We start from the raw sequence: 19,437 nt of genomic DNA, 5'->3' as shown, positions 1-19,437 counted from the left end.
ATGTGCCTTTTCAAGGTTTTAAATTAATCGGAGAAGTACTTACCGAGCTATGTCCAAAAAACGATTCAACCAATCAGAGAGCAGCGAGCTATCGCGTGTGCCGAACGTGGCGAACACACTCTGCCTCGGACGGCACGTTTGAGAGCGTATTCATTTATTTCACGTTGGAAAACTATGTTGCCGCTATGTTGGCGTTAAACTATGTTTTAAAACTAATGAAAACCATTTCATGTAAATAGAGGGGGGGGGGGGATTGTCACTGTACTCGCAAGCCGTTCGCCGTTCGCTTTGGCGTTGCGAATGGACCAAAACATTTCATGAACCAAACCATTTCATGTAAAGCGTTCGCCGTTCGCTTTGGCGTTGCGAATGGACCAAAACATTTCATGAACCAAACCATTTCATGTAAATAGAGGGGGGGGGATTGTCACCGTACTCGCACCCACGTACCCACGTACCCACGTACGGGCATTGCCCCCACGTACGGGCATGCCCTAGTATAGGTAAAACACAGTGTGTGTGTGTGTGTGTGTGTGTGTGTGTGTGTGTGTGTGTGTGTGTGTGTGTGTGTGTAATGTTACCGATAGACTCCTAAACGGAGAGGCTCACGTGCTTGATATTTGGCATAGCCATGGCCATTGAGCCTGGGAAGAACATGGCCTACCTAAAAATATTTGACGAGATCCATATTTTTACCTCAGTGCATTTCAGCGAGGAATATTAGACACGGAATCTGAGCCGGTGGCAGAGCAGCGCACTGATTCACTCAGAGCAATCACGTGATGTTCCATCCTTGCCGCCATAATCTCACAGTTACGCGTTACGTTCAGAGCGAAAAGTGATTGCGTTTTTTCACATTTCAGCGAAGAACATTGCCATTCACACCACATAGGTTGTTTTTTTTCATCTTTAGATCCATATTTTTAGCCATAATGTAGCGAACGTAGCGTAACGTAGCATAGCTAATGTAGCGTTAGCATAACATAGTGTAGCATAGTGATCCTCGCTCAGGATCTTCGTCAGGTTCATGAGCGAGTTAGCCAAAACATAAAAGCGAAAATATATCGAATGACCATTGCCATTCACACCACATAGGTTTTTTTTCTTTCATCTTTAGATCCATATTTTTTGCCATAATGTAGCGCATTATGGCTCACTCGAGCTCGAGTTAGCCAATCACCTTGGAGCATGAGGCCACGTTGGCCACGCCCACGACACGACGCAGAATTGCAATCTTGCATTTGCGTCATTTGTTTGATTGCAGAAGTTGCAATCTTCATCACCACGTGTAAACGTAAAAGTGAAAAAAATTGAATTTGCCTATGAGTGAGTGACTGGAAGACTGACTGTGATAAAGGCAATGGCACCGCAGAAAAGAAATTTGTCGCATTCAACCTCCCGAGCAAGGAAAATCACTGATCGGAGACTCCATGAAACCGATGAAGATACTTTTCACCATCGACAAGCCAATCAAGAACGTGTCTCTAGATTCAGACAGCAAGAGATGGAAGATGAGAGAACGACACGTCTAAATGCCAATCAACAACGTCTGGTGAGGGACAGACAGCGAGAGACAGAAGATGAGACAGAGGCACGTCTAAACGCCAATCAACAACGTCTGGCGAGGGTCAGACAGCGAGAGACAGAAGATGAGACAGAGGCATGTCTAAACGCCAATCAACAAAGTGTAGCGAGGGCCAGACAGCAGGAGACAGAAGAACAGCGCCAAAAACGACTCAACAACTGGCAACCATCAGGCAGATGGCAGCCGGCCATTGCATGGGGGAAGGCTGCATTCAGTTACAATCCGAACACTGACTACTCCTCAAACGTTGATATTGGCTCCATGTCGTTCACCTGTCAGTTTTGCCATGCCTTGAAATGGAAGGGAGAAACACCAGGAATGTGTTGCAGGGGAGGCAATGTCCTTTGCCTTCTCTCCAATCTCCACCGGAACCTTTGAAAGAACTACTTCAATCAACTACGACTCAATCCAGACACTTCCTGAAGGAAATCCGTAATTACAACTCTTCGTTCCAAATGACTTTGTTTGGAGCAGATCGCGTCGTCAATGAGCAAGGATTCATGCCTACATTCAAGGTGCAAGGCCAGGTATGCCACCTCATTGGCTCTATCCACCCTCAACCTATACATCCTATCCGAATAAGGAAAGACAAAGAACATTGTTTACAAGCACTGCGTAATTAACGACGTGTGTGGTGTGTTGTGATGATTGTGAGAATATCGATTCTGATTCTGATTCTGATCTGATTTTTATATAATTCACAGAAAACGTTGAAGCAACCGAGTAATATTGCGGTGATGTTTAACTCTGAGTGGGAATAGCTCTAAATTTTAAAAACTTTCATGTGATATTTGTGATTTATTTCAAACAAACTATTTCCCATCTACACGGCCATGTATTCCTATTAACGTTATGTAAAGTACATAAATTGTGTGGATTACATCATTTGTGGATGTGATCAATTGCCAGCAACCATCTATATCCCTCCTCTCCTCCCCCTCCCCCTCCCTTTCCCTTTCCCCCCTTCCAATTCCCCTTCCCCCTCCCCCTCCACCCTTCCCCTTCCCATCGCCTTCCCTACCCCGGCAATGCCGGGTACTTCTGCTAGTCTACAATATTTTGAATTAAATATACCCACTGTTGAGAACAGAGTTGTGTGAATTTTTTATATAATTTCTCTTTCAAAGTACGATTAAAACGCTCAATAACAACTGCCTTTCCTTCATTAAAGGTGCTGTATAATTTAATACCCTCTCCCTTAAGAAATTTCATAAATATTTTGTTATAGAACTCTGTTCCCTCATCGGTCCACAGTTTATTTGTTTTTCTTTTATCCCTATCAAATATTAGCGTAAAGGCTAACATTAAAGTACCACCCCTTTTATTTTTTAAAGGAACAACCCAGGCAAATCTACTCCTGAAATCAATAACGGTTAAAGCATACCTGTATCCCCAGTCATTATTCAATTCAATTAAATCAGCGGACCATATGTGGTCAGTGTCTTTGGAATAAACCTTCCTTCTTTTAAACTTGGTGATTATAGGTTTGTGTAATTCTTCAGCCAAAAGTTCCTCAGTCTTGATGACATCATTAGAGCCTAATAGTTGTTTGAGGAACAACCAAGACCAAGTTTCAATTTAGCACTTATCATTCCTTTCACAATAAACCTATCAACTTTCTCTCTCAACGTAGGATTTCGTATCAAAGACAAATTATACAACATTTCTCTGTCTGCTTCATGTTTTTCATCCAATGTAGTGGTATTCCCATAAGCAATATCATGATTCAAACACACTTCATCAACCCTATTTATAGGCTTAGACCAAGGTTTAGGATTGTTAGCCTCATCTAATCTTTTATCCAGGTTTGTTCCTGGACCACAGAAAGAATACCCTGGAAGGTGTAATTCCCCAGGAATTCCAGTTGTTGTAAATTTACTTCCTGACAGAAACTTTTGTATGTCTCCTCCACTTTTAGGAGAGATTAATTGACACTTTTTAGAGTCACACACTTGACATATTCCTTTTTGATAAACTCTATTATTTTTAGCTTTAACATGAGATATTTTTAGATTTCCTTTTCTTTTTACATTTGAGAGAATAACTCATATTTATTTATGAGAAAAAGTCTGACATAGCACCAAAACCTTTTTGGTTTTCAACATATACATTTCAATCTTGATATTTTAAAACAAAGAATCCTTAGGAAAGTCTTCACTCTCTCCTCCATTTATTTACAAATAAAACTAACTAAAGTTAACACCAACATCATCAACCACATATTCTTTTCCGTCTTCTTCTTTATCCCCACTTTCTCGTTTAAATCTCCTCCCTGGAAGTGAAGACATTGACGTCCTTAATATTGAATACGATATCTTCCTAAGAGCCATTAATTCTTTATTTTCCTCTTCGGTGCATTGAGATTGATTTATTTGCCGTATTACCTTCAATCTTTCATTAATCTCAGGAATGGTCATATTTTGATATTTTTCCTCTCTCTCTCTTTCCTCTGTTTGCCCTCTCTCCTCCTTCTCCCTCTCCTCCCTCTCCCTTTTCTCCCTCTCCTCCTTTTTCTCCCTCTCCTCCTTCTCCTTTTTCTCCCTCTCCTACTTCTCCTTTTTCTCCCTCTCCTCCTTCTCCTTTTTCTCCCTGTCCTCCTTCTCCTTTTTCTCCCTATCGTCCTTCTCCTTTTTCTCCTCTCCTCCTTCTCCTTCTTCTCCCTCTCCTCCCTCTCCTCCTTCTCCTTTTTCTCCCTCTCCTCCTCCTCCTTCTCCTTTTTCTCCCTCTCCTCCTTCTCCTTTTTCTCCCTCTCCTCCTTCTCCCTCTCCTCCTTCTCCTTTTTCTCTTTCCTCCTTCCCTTCTTCAACTCCTTCCTCCTTCTCCTCAACTCCTTACTCATCCCTTGCTACCCTTGAGTTTCAGCCCCAAAGAATATTATACATATACTCATCTGGATTTTGAGATATTCTTGTATCTAAAATTATTTTTCTCATAATAGGATACCAATAAGATTTGTTGATGATTTCTAAAAGAGTTTTATATTTCAGAACTTTGAGAAGTTCATTTTTATTTAATATTTTAAACAAGTCTCTATTTGTGGCTTTAGCAATATCAGTATAAAGCCAGTTTTTTATGACAAAATTTCCATGTATATGCTCCAAATCATAAGGTACGTAATACCGAGCACCCTTTTCTTGAAGGTATCCCTGGACACAAAAATTTATAATTCTCTTGTAGTCTGCTTCCTGCCATATATGTATCAGAAATATATGTGAGATTAATATTATGACAAGTAATACCACCCCATCTTCCCACTACCAAATCGGTTTGTATTCCTCGGCTTTCTATCCTTATCTCATTGCCTTCATTCTTTGTCATGCTAACCATCACTAAACTATCATTTTTTTAAATTTATCTTAAAATCATGTATTTGTTGTTTATTAATTGGACTTCCACATAACTCCTTCTCCTCACCAAGCGGATAACATTCTTCTTTACGCGACTGATTAAAATCATGTAGGTCTTCTAATTTTATTGAAAAAAACCAATTATACCCTAAATCAGGCATACCATACCCCCATTTATTAATTCGCATATTAACTATATGTCCTTCTTTATAAAATTCAATTGTAAGGAGATAGTTAAATTGAATGAGGAAAGGTGTATGGTCAGTATAACCAGGTGTTGTGGTTGTAAATTTTACTTGTTTAACAAACCGTGCTGTTTTATTTAAAGTTATATATTGTGATAAATCACTGAATCTAATTAAGTCATTCACATCTGTAGGGTTTGGATAATTGATTAATTTATAAGTATTTTTAATATTAATATTTTTTGTTATATTATATTTTTGTCGTTCGGCCTGTGCCTTTGTATAATAATTTGATAAATCAATATCCTGAGGGGATTCTCCAAAGATAGAACCATCTTTTCCAACATGTCATTTGTATTAGATTAAAAATGACATCATAAAAATTTTCATTGTTGTTGAGTTTAAATAATACATATATACATAATTGACCACAACATTTAGAATTAATTTCTTGAACTTGAAATGTTTGATGAACACCATCCTGTAAGAATTGTATTACTTCAACAGGTGGTGGCATACCATAACTATCAAAATAATATTTATCCTGACTATTATGAATACAAACCCAATGAGAACCATTCTGTGTGTCTAAATTCATAATAATATTCTTTGTATTCTTGGACAACTTTGTTAATTCATCTCTCATGCAAATAATCACATTATCAATTTTTAGTGTTTTTACAATACTTAGCTAGTTCCATATTTGACGTTGTATTCTTTCCAAATTGTTTAAACCATTTATCCATTTATTTATGAGAAAGATACAATCCATTACCCCGTTTAGTTAGTTTAACACCCGCTTGAGCGATAGAGGAAAGCATATCTCCAACTAACAATCTAGCTTGATCAGGTAGACTTTCAAGTTTTTGAGCAAAATCTACAATTACACAACTTCCACTAATTTGTTTCTCCAACTCCTTGTTATGTCTTTCCAATTCCTTTTGAGCTTTTAGTTGTGCCTTCCTTTCGATAGCAGTTTTTACCGCTGCTGAAATACCACCAGTCAATGCTCCCGCCGCACTTAAACCAGCAAATAAAGGAATTAGAAATGGGAGAAATCCTCCACTCATTTCCCTTGTTGAATATTTCTTCAACATAGGTTTTGTCATTTTAATTTTAAGTGATCCAGCATTTAGTGTTTTTACCTGCTCTCTTGTGAGTAAAACATCAATTCTTACTGCTCCTTTTCTTTGAATTGTATTAACATTAATAATACAACGCTTTTGATTTTGAATACAAGATGTCAATTTATTAACATTGATTTGATTAACATATAATAATAATAATAATAATGCATATATTTTATATAGCGCTTTTCAGGAAGCCCAAAGAAGCTTTGACAGAGTGCAAAACATAATGCATAGCAAAACATAAAAACAATTGCAAAAAAAGAAGAGTCAATAGGGAAATATTCAAAGCACAAAGGAGGGAGAAGGAGAGGAGATAGTCAGGGGTTAGATGCTGTGGGTTAAATGTTGAATGCAGTGTTGAAGAGGTGGGTCTTGAGTGATGTTTTGAATGTGGTGAGTGAGGAGGAGTCTCTGATGGTGTGAGGTAGCGAGTTCCAGAGGGTGGGAGCAGCGATGGAGAAGGCCCTTTCCCCCCAGGATCTAAATTTGGTCTGGATGGGGGTGGGGGGGGGGTCAGGAGGTTGGTACCAGCAGAGCGGAGGTTGCGGGTGGGAGTGTGTCTGGAGAGGAGGTCAGCCAGGTAGGATGGGGCCAGGTTATGGAGGGCTTTGTATGTCAAGAGGAGGATTTGGTACTGGATTCTCTGGGAGATGGGGAGCCAGTGAAGCTTGAAAAGGACGGGGGTGATGTGGTCACGGGTCCGGGAATGGGTGAGTAGACGGGCAGCGGAGTTCTGAATGTATTGGAGTTTATTGGTGATTGTTGAGGGTGAACCATAAAGGAGGCTATTGCAGTAGTCCAGATGGGAAGTGATGAATGCGTGGATGAGGGTTTCTGCAGCCACGGAGGAGAGGGATGGACGGAGACGGGCGATGTTTTTCAGGTGAAAGAAGGCTGTCTTTGTGATCTGTTTAGTGTATTTGTCGAAGGAGAGGGTTTGGTCAAAGATGATGCCAAGATTCTGGATGTGAGGGGAGGTGGATACTGGGAAACCGTCGATGTTGAGGGCAAAGTTATGGGTGGACTTGGTGAGCGTTTTTGGGCCAATGATGATTATTTCAGATTTATCACAGTTAAGTTTGAGGAAGTTGATTTGAAGCCAGGATTTTATTTCAGTGATGCAGTTTGTCAGGATAGAGTGGGTGGCGGTGGAGATGGACTTGGTGGAGATGAAAAGCTGGATGTCATCGGCGAAGCAGTGGAATTGGAGACCATGACGGCGGATTAAGTGACCGAGGGGGGACAGGTAAAGGATGAAGAGGAGGGGGCCAAGAACTGAACCTTGGGGGACACCTTGGGGGAGGGGAGCAGTGGGGGATTTGCAGTTATTGATGGAGATGAACTGACGTCTGTCAGAGAGGTATGATTTAATCCAAGAGAGGGCAGTGCCGGTAATGTTAAAGGTGGTTTCAAGTCGGGTGAGGAGGATGGTGTGATCGATGGTGTCAAAGGCGGCGCTGAGGTCGAGGAGGATGAGAATGTTGAGGTTGCCAGCGTCTGAGGAGAGGAGAAGGTCGCTGGTGATTTTTAGGAGAGCTGTTTCAGTACTGTGGTTGGAGCGGAATCCGGATTGGAATGTTTCATACAGGTTATTGGCAGAGAGGTGATGTTTGAGTTGAGTGGCTACAGCGTGTTCCAAAACTTTTGACAGAAAGGGTAGGTTGGAGATGGGTCTGAAGTTATTTAGGGTGTCAGGGTTTAGTCCAGGTTTTTTCAGAATGGGGGTAACAGCAGCAATTTTGAGGGACGGTGGGACGATGCCTGTAGACAGGGAGGAGTTTATTGTTGCAATGATAAGTGGAGAGAGAGCAGGAAGGGAGGCCTTGACAAAGCTGGAGGGGATGGGGTCAAGAGTGCAGGTGGCAGTTTTCATTCCGATGAGGAGTTCAGAGAGGTCAGTAGGGGAGACTGGGGAGAATTGAGACAGGGGATGGCAGGATAAGGGGGGGGCAGGTGGTTTGAGGGGGAGCGGGTGCGGCGGTGGTCAAGCTGTTGTAGATGTTTTCAATTTTGCGTTGGAAGAATGAAAGGAAGGAGATGCAGTTGTCTATTGTGAATGACTGGGTGGTGGTGTTCAGGGGGCTGAGGAGTTTGTTTATTGTAGAGAAGAGTGCTTTTGGGTTTCCGGAGCCAGAGTGGATAATTTGAGAGTAGTAGGCGGAGCGGGCGCGGGAGAGGGCATCTTTATAGTGTTGTATGTGGTCCTTGTAGGCCTGGGGTTGTTCCGCCTAAATATCCGCCTATGTGTGACTTAGGCATTACAGTCCGAAGTTTACAAGATCACCCGGAAGTTCTTCATCGTTGTTGAACACTTCATCTTTACGCACATCATTCCTCTTCCTCTTTGTTAAAGATTGTTTGTGACGTCAGCAATTTGTATGCGCCGCCACATTAGAGTTCGAAAATATATGTGAGGATAAAGAAGAAGTAGGGACGGCTTCCGGGTTACCAATGAACCACATGCGAGTGAACGCTGCTCTGGTCGCAATGGCGGATTAACGCACGTGCATATGGTCACGTGCCCAAGGCCCCCAAATGCAATGACGTCATGCAATCAATACAACCCAGATCAGGAGAGATGAGAGATATCGTGAGACCGATCGTGGTCCACAATGTTTCGAGATGAGACCGAGGGTGGGTCTCACTTTACCCACAAAACATCTCACCTTGTGAGTGGTGATAAACACAGCGTGAAGGGAATGAAACATCTCGAGGAAAGAAAACATTGTCACGTGCGTGATTAATCGATTTTAAAAAACGTTTTTCCCTGGTGTTTAACTGGACCAGACACATAAAATGAAGGGGTGAAGTTAGTATTGGTAAAAAAACAGGTTTCGTGGAATAATGAATAACTCATTGAATGTATAAAAATGTATCAATAAATCACATTAATATTCTATAATTGCTGTTGTTTTAAATACATATCGATATTGTTTGTCAAATGCACATTATAATACATTGTAAAATGACAAAAGAAGGTTCATGAGTAAATGGAAAATCCCGTGAGTTCGGCAGAACGTTGCGGTTTTTTAAATCAGAACTCCTGTCCTGAGGATAATGATGCAACCAAACTACCTGAGGATGATGTGGCAACCTAACTACCCGAGGATGATGTGGCAACCAAACTAACTGAGGATGATGTGGCAACCAAAATACCCGAGGATGATGTGGCAACCAAACTACCCGAAACTACCCTAAAAGACATCCACTTCATGCAATCAAATTGGGAGGGGGGGGGGGGGGGGTAGGAAAGGGGCATCTAAAAAAAATTCACATGTTCACGCCAATTTTTTGGGAATTGCTTCCACATTTGAAATAAAAACACCTTGCCATTGGTGTTTGTGCAGTAAAAAGGCAGATTGATGTATCAATTTACAGATAATCGAACTCTCCATATCAGATTGGTTGTCTGTTACTTTCAGTGGTGCAGGAGAAAAGTATTTAATTTCTCCAGACAGGCCTTACTCATTCCACATGTTTCGGCCTACCTCAAAGTGCTGCCATACCTGTACCGCACTTTCAGCAGATATTTGCGTTCTGCAGTGTTCACATACATAATTCAATTGAAATAAAATAAAGATTTTAAAGATGTAGAATTTTGGTTTCTGGTATTTTACCACCCACTGATGCAGCGTCTTTTTCAATTTACACAACCTTATTTAACAGGTTACATTCGTTTTTGTGGCCGTTGTTTGTGTCCTTCATGACATCCTTAAAAACAGGTACGTTTCCTGTTTGGAATTATTTCAAGTTTTCCTTGACTGCAAGACAGTAAAAACCCAAATTCAGAGCCAAAGTTGTGCTAAACTTGCAGGTTTGTTTACAGATTCATGTTCAACGTAAAACATTCAATTTAAATTAAGTTGTTCCTTAATCATAAAGTGACGTGTGTTGACAGACAGACAAAGTGAACTGATTGATTAATCCCGCTTTTCGCTTTAAACGTGTGAGGTAAAAAAAAAACGGTTAAAACCCAGAAAAGTTCCAGGATCTCTGAGGACCGTGGACTAGATGGGATCCGTCCACATGGGAGCTCCCCGTGGATGCCCCGGGATCTCTGAGAACCCCAGAGGAAATGGGGATCCATCCACGTGGGAGCTCTCCGTGGATGTGGAGCAGATGGGATCACGCCCGTACAACCCACGACCTCTTCGCGAATCCCCTTTTAATCAATTTGAGACACTTTTAACGAAACTCATTCTTGCATATTGGCAAAGAAAAAATAAAGTTTATACAGTTTTGATGAAATATATTAGTGTCATTAAAAAAGAAAAGCCATAAAATACAATGGAGAAAATAACATTTATTTCATGGTAAACTCGACCACATTAAAAGTCTGTATTTTATGTTGTTTGTAATCACAATAACATCAACTAATCACAGATTTAGTGTTGTTATTTTTATGTAAAAGTAATCAGGCTACAGATTCGGTTGAGCGTCACAGTCAAACAAAACATAACATAACCGTATAGAAATAAAAGAACACGATTAACAATAAAACAGGTAATCATAATACGACCTGTAATGTCACATTTCAAAATGAATGTCGTGTGCAGTTTTCAATTCCAGCACCAACACATCAAGTGGAATTCAACACAAGCAAGGAAATTCCAAAATGTCAACAACTCCAAACTGACAGCATGAACTCCTTTTCATTCATTGTGCTTGCTCAGATCGAGAGGGTGTTCTTGTCAGACATCGACTTCCAGATCCTCCAGGTCCAGCATCGTCACTGAGTGAGCTTCAGACGTCTCGTACTTCTTTATCCTGTAGTCAAACGCCAGTCTTTCTTTCATGGAGCACCACTCGATGAAGGCCGTCTCATAGTCAAAGTCTTGGAAGTGAGAGGTTTCGGAGTTCAAAGTTATCAGCCAATCAACATTCTCAACTCTCAAAAAATTCTGATTGTCTGTATATATTGCATTGTACTTCAGAATACGACGTTCGCCATTAACAGAGGTGACTGGAACGGTGAGACCGACAGCCACAAGCCGAGTCACTTTGGGTTAATCACCTGGATTCACCTTCAGGAACCGTGAATAAAACTCCTGCGTTCACGTGCACTTGGAAACAACGTCTTGCAACGATGTCCACTCCAGCCTGACTGCCTCGGGATCAATCGGTCTGTCGTGATTTTTCCAAATCAAGAGGTTTCCTCTTCCGTAGAGTTCAACAAGTCCGTCAAACTTGAATCTCCGGTTTCTCCTCCGATTCCTTGACTCCGATTCTCCTTGGTTTCTTTTCCAGCAACTGTCATTGGAGAAAAGACGTGAAAAGCATTCATGATATATTTGTCTGGAAAAGTCGTTTCCATCCAGGTTAAAATGTCACGCAGAAACAAGTCCCTTTCGGATTGAAACTTGGTGCGCTCTTTGGCAGAGTCTTTGAAATTGTGCATTCACCATTCCGTTAAACCGGAGTCTGGTGGCAGAGCAGGGAAGATGTTCTTCAGCTGCCTCATGTATGCCTCACGTTGGCCCCATTCATGTGATGCAAGGACTGCAACACAAATATCCACGTGTCGATCTGCTTCTTCAGCTGCTGGCATCTTGGATTTTCCACCTGCGTGCTCTTTCTCAAGATGCCAAAGAAGCGGGTTGCATCAGTCAAGAAGTGCGTAAGCATGGAAAATCTGTAAGTGCGATATCCTTGGTCAGGTCGATGAATAACGTTTTCTCTAATTAATCTGAATGATCCTCTATAGCTGCACGAAGGGCGATGATTATTGATGGGATGAACCCAGTGATGGTCTTTGTGCTGTCGCAGAACGACAACCATCTGCAGCAGATGTGTTTGCAAAAAAAAATCATTTATTTTCATTCTCTTCATCCTCTGTTTTTCATCGAATTGAATCCTCTGTCTTCGGCAAGAACCAATAAGTGTTTTAATCATCTGTAAGCAGTTCATGAAAGGAATTCCAAGTTATGAGACTCTTCTGCTCATCAGTTTCCAAAGGCTCTCTTTCTCAGCTTCCGTATGACATTTCTGTAATCACATTGGTCACTCTTGGTTCTTGTATAAGTTTCCGGCCGAACAAGGAACGACTTTGCTGTCGATGTCTCAAGGTTGGACCACTCACCTTAGTCTGGAAGTACAGAATTCCTGCCCATGGAGCTCATCCAGGTGTTTTGGTTCATGGTCCTGATGTAGCAGCTTTCAATACCTCATCATCATTACCTGAATATTGGTAAATGTTGTGGGTAGTGCCACACGTTGTTGTACCTTCCAGTGTGTGTTCAAGGAAGTCCAAGTTATCAATGGCACTTTGAGTGAAAATCATAAAATCTGAGACTAAAAAGAATGAAGCTTTTTCTTTCAAAGGAAAAATCAGAATAACTGAATTGGTAATCCAGTGTAAAAATGCTTAAACCATTAAAAAATATCACGAGATCCATCTCTCGATACAGTCACGTGAAAAAGTAAGTACACCACATGTAAAGTTTTGACTTTTTCAACATATTTCAACAAACAGCTATTTGATCTTCATTTCAACAATATTGACAGATAACGGTGATATAATATAACAAATATCATGAAACATTTACATTTTGTAGTCCATTGTATAATTTAAATAAACATAAATGCAAATTTCACATGTGGAAAAAGTAAGTACACCCTTGGCTCTAATAGGTGGTATTGCCCCCTTTGGCAGAAACAACCTCAAGTAGGCGTTTCTTATAACTGTCTTCCAGTGTCTGACATTGACTGGGAGAAATTTTTGCCCACTCCTCCATGCAGAATTCTTTCAGCTGTGCGATGTTTGAGGGGTTTCTTGCATGCACAGCTCGTTTCAAATCCCCCCACAACATCTCGATGGGATTTAGATCCGGGCTTTGACTTGGCCATTCCACAACCCTCCATTTCTTTCTTTTCAGCCATTCCTTGGTAGATTTACTGGTATGTTTAGGGTCATTGTCATGTTGCAAGGTCCACCTTCGGTTGAGCTTCAACTTTCCGACAGATGGCCTCACATTATCCTCAAGCACCCTCTGGTACAATGAAGAATTCATAGTAGATTCTATGATGGTGAGCTGCCCAGGCCCAGATGCAGCAAAGCTGCCCCAAACCATAATATTTCCACCACCATGCTTTACAGTTGGTATCAGGTTCTTGTGGTCAAATGCTTACTTTTGTTTTCGCCAAACATGTCTTCTGGTACTGTGGCCAAATAGCTCTACCTTTGACTCATCTGTCCAGAGCACATTGTTCTAAAAGTGCTGGTCTTTGCCTCCGTGTTCATTGGCAAACTTTAGTCTTGCCCTGATGTTCTTTCTGGACAGCAAAGGTTTCCTCCTGGCACACCTCCCATGTAGATCAAATTTGTGCAGCCTCTTTCTAATGGTAGACTCGTGAACTTTGACATCAACAGTGGCAAGTGCTACCTGTAGGTCCAGTGATGACATTCTGGGGTTCTTAGAGACTTCTTTCAGCATCTTGTGGTCTGCTCTCGGGCTGAACTTGCTAGGGTGTCCTGGCCTGAACAAGTTGGCAGTTGTTTGGAATACTCTCCACTTGTAGATGATCTTCCAGACAGTCGAACGATTGATTTCAAATTGTTTGGAGATCTTTTTAAATCCCTTCCCAGTCTCGTCGGCATCTATAACCTTCTTTCTGAAGGCCTCAGAGAGCTCTTTTGATCTCGGCTTAGTGACGCCACACACTTCCAACAACAAAGAGCAAACCAAACAAAGAGCTCGTCTTCACGCTGTTGAAACCAAAGTGTTCAGAATCATTGGAATCTCCCACGGTGAAGCTAACTCCAACGGCCTTTCACTCACTCACCGCAGGCAGGTTGGTGGACTTTCCGTCTTCTACTGACTCCTCTCCGGCCTTGACCCCCAGCTCTCTCTGGGCTCTGTCCCGCAAATATTCCTGCAGGTTGCACAAGATCTGCCTGCAACCCTCTTATGGTTAAACTGCCAACATCCAGACTCTCTGCTCACCTTCACTCCTCTTTTCTCCCACCTCTGGAACAAACTCCCTCACTCTCTTCAATCCCACTCCTCCCTCCAGGTCTTTAAAACAGCTGTTCACCACCATCTCTTATCTTCCCCCATCAAAACCTTGATCTTTTGTACCCCCGCTAATTTCACCCCAAAACCACTTTTTTGAAATACCAACTTCTGTCCTGCAAGTCCTTGGTGTCCTTGTGTTTTATACTTCCCCCCCCCCCCCCTCCTCCCCCCGCTTCCCACGCCTCCTCCCCCCAAGCCCTCTCCCTCCCACACATCTCCGGATGTCCCTGCTCTCAAATGTTGTGATTGTGTGCTTCCCCTTCTCTCCCCATCTTGTCTACCGCTCCCTCCTTTTATGTATTTTGTTTGTCTGTTTGATTTGTTTGTGAAATAAATATTAGCTCTTTCACGAGCCTCAATTCTGTCTACCAAAAAAAAAGAAGAAAAAAAAGAGAACACAAATTATTCCCACACCGCGAAACACCTGGACGGCAGTTTATACCTGGGTCTGGATTCGAACCCGGACATGTTCAAGATCATCGGTAAAGAAGGATCATTTTGGCCATGAGTGTAAATATCCAGGTGAAGTTCATGACATTACCATTGCTCTCCCTCACACAAATCCCCTTTTCTTTCTTGTGCAGGTGCTTCCGGGTGTTCAAATAGAACGGTTGTTCTTTAAAAACGAGCGAATACTGCATCAAGGTCCAGGTAAATTGTAATGAGCTGAGGATTCCACCGACAACCCCCAAGACATTCCTCCTGGGGGACAAGATCACGTTTACCGATTGTTATCGAATTGATTCGATTGAACATGATGGAGTTGTACAAGGACAGGGAATCGGGACTCCAGGTTACACTTCAGCCATTGTCCGGTGTACACGTTTAAACCAGGGATCCAACAATGGACTTTGAACGTGATTCACTTCGCTCAAGTAATCGACTCAGAAATGATGGGACACGCGTTGTAAACCGGGTTACCGGATCGGGTTTTCAATCACACCTTAATACTCCATGTCGTGATGACGTTTTATCACATTTGTACGTAAACGATGACGTCATACGTCGGTGGAACTATTCTGGTGTCACGTGTTCCCAATAAGTTAACAAATGCTCATCGTGCCTTTACCTTATTTACAGGAGTGCCTCGTGGGTTTCAGCAGCGATGTGTAATTTGTTCAGGATGCCGGCGATAGCTTGCCTACTCTTCGTGAAGGACACCGTGGGATCTTTGACGTTCGCCAACTGATGCCAGCACACATGACGACCGGCTTCACGTCAAGCCGAGGAAAGAGGATGAACACATTGATGAATCATCTGCCTGCGAAACACCTGGACGGCAGATTATACCTGGGTCAGGATTCGAACCCAGCCATCCAGGGTTGAAACTGAAACACATTTTGAAGATCGTTCTCCCGAATGAGTTCAGTTCAGGCTCCAATTGACCTTTGTGAACTCGAACATCGATCGGAGAAATCCGTGGATCGGAATTCGGGAATGATGTTTGTTTTGATAAATGATAACGAGATGAGAACGAGTTTGTTTATTAAACGGGATAATCAGAGATAACGGGTTTAAAATAAACGTTATAAAAGGGTTTAAACCCCTGCAAAATGTTCCCTCATTCGGTTATTCTTTCACAAGAAAATAAACTTCCGGTGAAAAAGAAGTTGAAAATTCAGCTGATGTTATGAAAATAACCACGTTACCTGCTGTGAGACTCGAATGCATAGGAGATCGCGCTCACGTTCTTTGAGGCTGCGTAATCAAGTTGTTCATGACGTCACTAAACGAGGCTGCGTCATCACGTTCATCACCAATTCAGTTAAACTTGAAGGGAATCTCCAAACTCGACACCACGACCAAACACCTCGACACGGTAACCCCGTGCCAGCCCTCACCCGTCAGTGTAATACACATAGTGGTGTGACCTCTTCTTTCCCCTCTTCATCCTTTCATTGTTGTACTCAAACCTTTAAGACAGTTCGAGAGGTTATACATGTAGAAAACAGGTGAGAATAACTGGCGAATAAAATTGATGACTGAGTACAATAAAGGTAATGATCACCTACAATGTTGGAGGTTACGGATATTATGGACCAATATATTGAGCACACAGGGTGAACAAAACCCTTTACAGGTAACACATTGGAAAAAAAAACCCACTATAAACCAGAGATAAAGCACAAATAACAAATGAAGAAGCAAAACTTTTGGCAAATTATAATCTCACAGTCAACACTTCAAATAAATGTACCAATTACTCATGTGCAGTATATGTAAGCCCATTACAGGGGAAGAGTCCCCTCCAACCTCCAGGACTATTCTGCCCCATTACAGTACTTAGGCAAGTATTATGACCATCATATGACAATCCTAAGCATCCAAAATGTAATCCTTCAAGTTCTCGGGCTGGTGTCGTGGAAGGCTGGAGCATCTTGGTGCACAGTCGCTTGGATACATTGTTGGATGATCCACACTGGTATCACTGATGGTCTCAACAGATCGGGAACTAGTCGTATGGCTTTCATCAAGGGGTTCGGGTGCTGGGTGGTCATCAGGTGTTACAGATGGTACTCTGAGGAGTTGTGCTAACAAGGTATATGCTCATGGGGATGTACACATTCACGATGGCTTTCTCCATACTGGATCAATGAATACCTTGCCGACTGCTGAGTATCGCATACAAGGGGGGCACCAACAACCCAGTGTGGGTAATGCAATGTGAATTTAACAAACCTTTTTCAGCAAAACTTTTCAAACAATACTTATTTGGTATTCCAGATTTCAGCTCTCCTGCATGGATCTTCATATGCATTTTCAAACTGCCTTTTCGAGAGAAACCTTTATCACATATTGAGCATTTGTAAGGACGCTCTCCTGTATGGATCCTCATATGCAATTTCAAACTGCTGTTTTGAGAGAAACCTTTATCACATATCGAGCATTTGTGTGATCGCTCCTGTATGGATCCTCATATGTGATCGCAAATCGCCTTTTTGAGAGAAACCTTTGTCACATATCGAGCGTTGAAAAGGACGCTCTCCTGTATGGATCCTCATGTGTAAATTCAACCTGCTGCTACAAGAGAAACCTTTATTACACATTGAGCATTTGTAAGGTCACTCTCCTGTATGGATCCTCAAATGCAATTTCAAATCGCCTTTTTGAGAGAAACCTTTATCACATATAGAGCATTTGTGAGGTTGTTCTCCTGTATGGATCCTCATATGCGATCTCAATTGGCCTTTTTGAGAGAAGCCTTTATCACATATCGAGCATTTGTGTGGTCGCTCTCCTGTATGGATCCTCATGTGTAATTTCAAACTGCTGCTATGAGAGAAACATTTATCACATATCGAGCATTTGTGAGGTTGTTCTCCTGTATGGATCCTCATATGCGATCTCAATTGGCCTTTTTGAGAGAAGCCTTTATCACATATCGAGCATTTGTGTGGTCGCTCTCCTGTATGGATCCTCATATGTGATCTCAAATGGCCTTTTTGAGAGAAACCTTTATCACATATCGAGCATTTGTGTGGTCGCTCTCCTGTATGGATCCTCATATGCGATCTCAATTGGCCTTTTTGAGAGAAGCCTTTATCACATATCGAGCATTTGTGGGGTCGCTCTCCTGTATGGATCCTCATGTGTAATTTCAAACTACTGCTATGAGAGAAACATTTATCACATATCGAGCATTTGTGAGGTTGTTCTCCTGTATGGTTCTTCATATGTAAATTCAACCTGCTGCTACGAGAGAAACCTTCATCACATATCGAGCATTTGTGAGGTTGCTCTCCTGTATGAATCCTCAAATGCAATTTCAAACCGCCTTTTTGAGAGAAACCTTTATCACATATCGAGCATTTGTAAGGACGCTCGCCTGTATGGATCCTCATATGTGATCTCAAATGGCCTTTTTGAGAGAAACCTTTTTCACATATTGAGCATTTGTGAGGTCGCTCTCCTGTATGGATCCTCATATGTGATCTGAAACGGCCTTTTTGAGAGAAGCCTTTCTCACATATCGAGCATTTGTGAGGTCCCTCTCCTGTATGGATCCTCATGTGTAATTTCAAACTGCTGCTATGAGAGAAACATTTATCACATATCGAGCATTTGTGAGGTTTTTCTCCTGTATGGATCCTCATATGCGATCTCAATTGGCCTTTTTGAGAGAAGCCTTTATCACATATCGAGCATTTGTGTGGTCGCTCTCCTGTATGGATCCTCATATGTGATCTCAAATGGCCTTTTTGAGAGAAACCTTTATCACATATCGAGCATTTGTAAGGACGCTCTCCTGTATGGATCGTCATGTGTAATTTCAAATCGCCTTTTTGAGAGAAACCTTTATCACATATCGAGCATTTGTAAGGATGCTCTCCTGTATGGATCCTCATATGTAATCTCAAATGGCCTTTTTGAGAGAAACCTTTATCACATATCGAGCATTTGTGAGGTCGCTCTCCTGTATGGATCCTCATATGTGATCTGAAATGGCCTTTTTGAGAGAAGCCTTTATCACATATCGAGCATTTGTGAGGTCCCTCTCCTGTATGGATCCTCATGTGTAATTTCAAACTTCTGCTATGAGAGAAACCTTTATCACATATCGAGCATTTGTGAGGATGCTCTCCTGTATGGTTCTTCATATGTAAATTCAATCTGCTGCTACGAGAGAAACCTTCATCACATATCGAGCATTTGTGAGGTTGCTCTCCTGCATGGATCCTCATATGTGATCTCAAATCGCCTTTTTGAGAGAAACCTATATCACATATCGAGCATTTGTAAGGACGCTCTCCTGTATGGATCCTCATATGTGATCTCAAATGGCCTTTTTGAGAGAAACCTTTATCACATATCGAGCATTTGTGGGTTCGCTCTCCTGTATGGATAATCGTATTTCTATTCAAATTGCTGTTTGTCGAGAAACCTTTATCACATGCAGAACACTCGTGGGGACGTTTTCCAGTGTGGATCCTCATGTGCATTTCGATGTTCCTCGTTGAAGAAAAATCCATTCTGCACACATTACATTCAAACGTATTCGCCTTTTAAGAACCCTTTTGTGTTTGTTTCGTTAAATATTAATCTTGGTGTTGCGATGCCCAGACATGCATTTGTATTTTATGGAAAGTGAGTCTTGATTGTCTTTTCAAAAAGGTTTCTTTCTTGCTTTCAAGCTGCGACTGAACCTTATTTTTCCCATATTCCTTCTTGATTGTT

The 19,437-nt window shown here is 41.8% G+C and overlaps 1 protein-coding gene and 1 long non-coding RNA gene across 3 annotated transcripts in view; both read right to left on the bottom strand.

Annotated features, from left to right (window-relative positions):
- Positions 1-17,301, bottom strand: part of LOC137417888 (uncharacterized) — a 26,367-nt gene extending 9,066 nt beyond the window's left edge. The window contains exon 1 of the long non-coding RNA XR_013621945.1: positions 15,912-17,301. This is a non-coding gene — a long non-coding RNA (uncharacterized LOC137417888). The remainder of the gene's footprint in view (positions 1-15,911) is intronic.
- LOC144889635 (uncharacterized) overlaps positions 15,731-19,437 on the bottom strand; it is an 81,052-nt gene continuing 77,345 nt past the window's right edge. For both annotated transcript variants that reach the window (XM_078770635.1, XM_078770636.1), the window contains one exon: positions 15,731-19,437. In XM_078770635.1, the coding sequence (XP_078626761.1) occupies positions 17,325-19,232 (1,908 nt within the window). In that variant the 5' untranslated portion in view covers positions 19,233-19,437 and the 3' untranslated portion in view covers positions 15,731-17,324.

Source organism: Myxine glutinosa, chromosome 1 (assembly GCF_964187855.1).
Source record: "Myxine glutinosa chromosome 1, kmMyxGlut1.1, whole genome shotgun sequence".
NCBI classification, from domain to species: Eukaryota; Metazoa; Chordata; class Myxini; order Myxiniformes; family Myxinidae; genus Myxine; species Myxine glutinosa.
The sequence above is the reverse complement of the archived record's forward strand: the minus strand, read 5'-3'. Positions and strand labels throughout refer to the sequence as shown.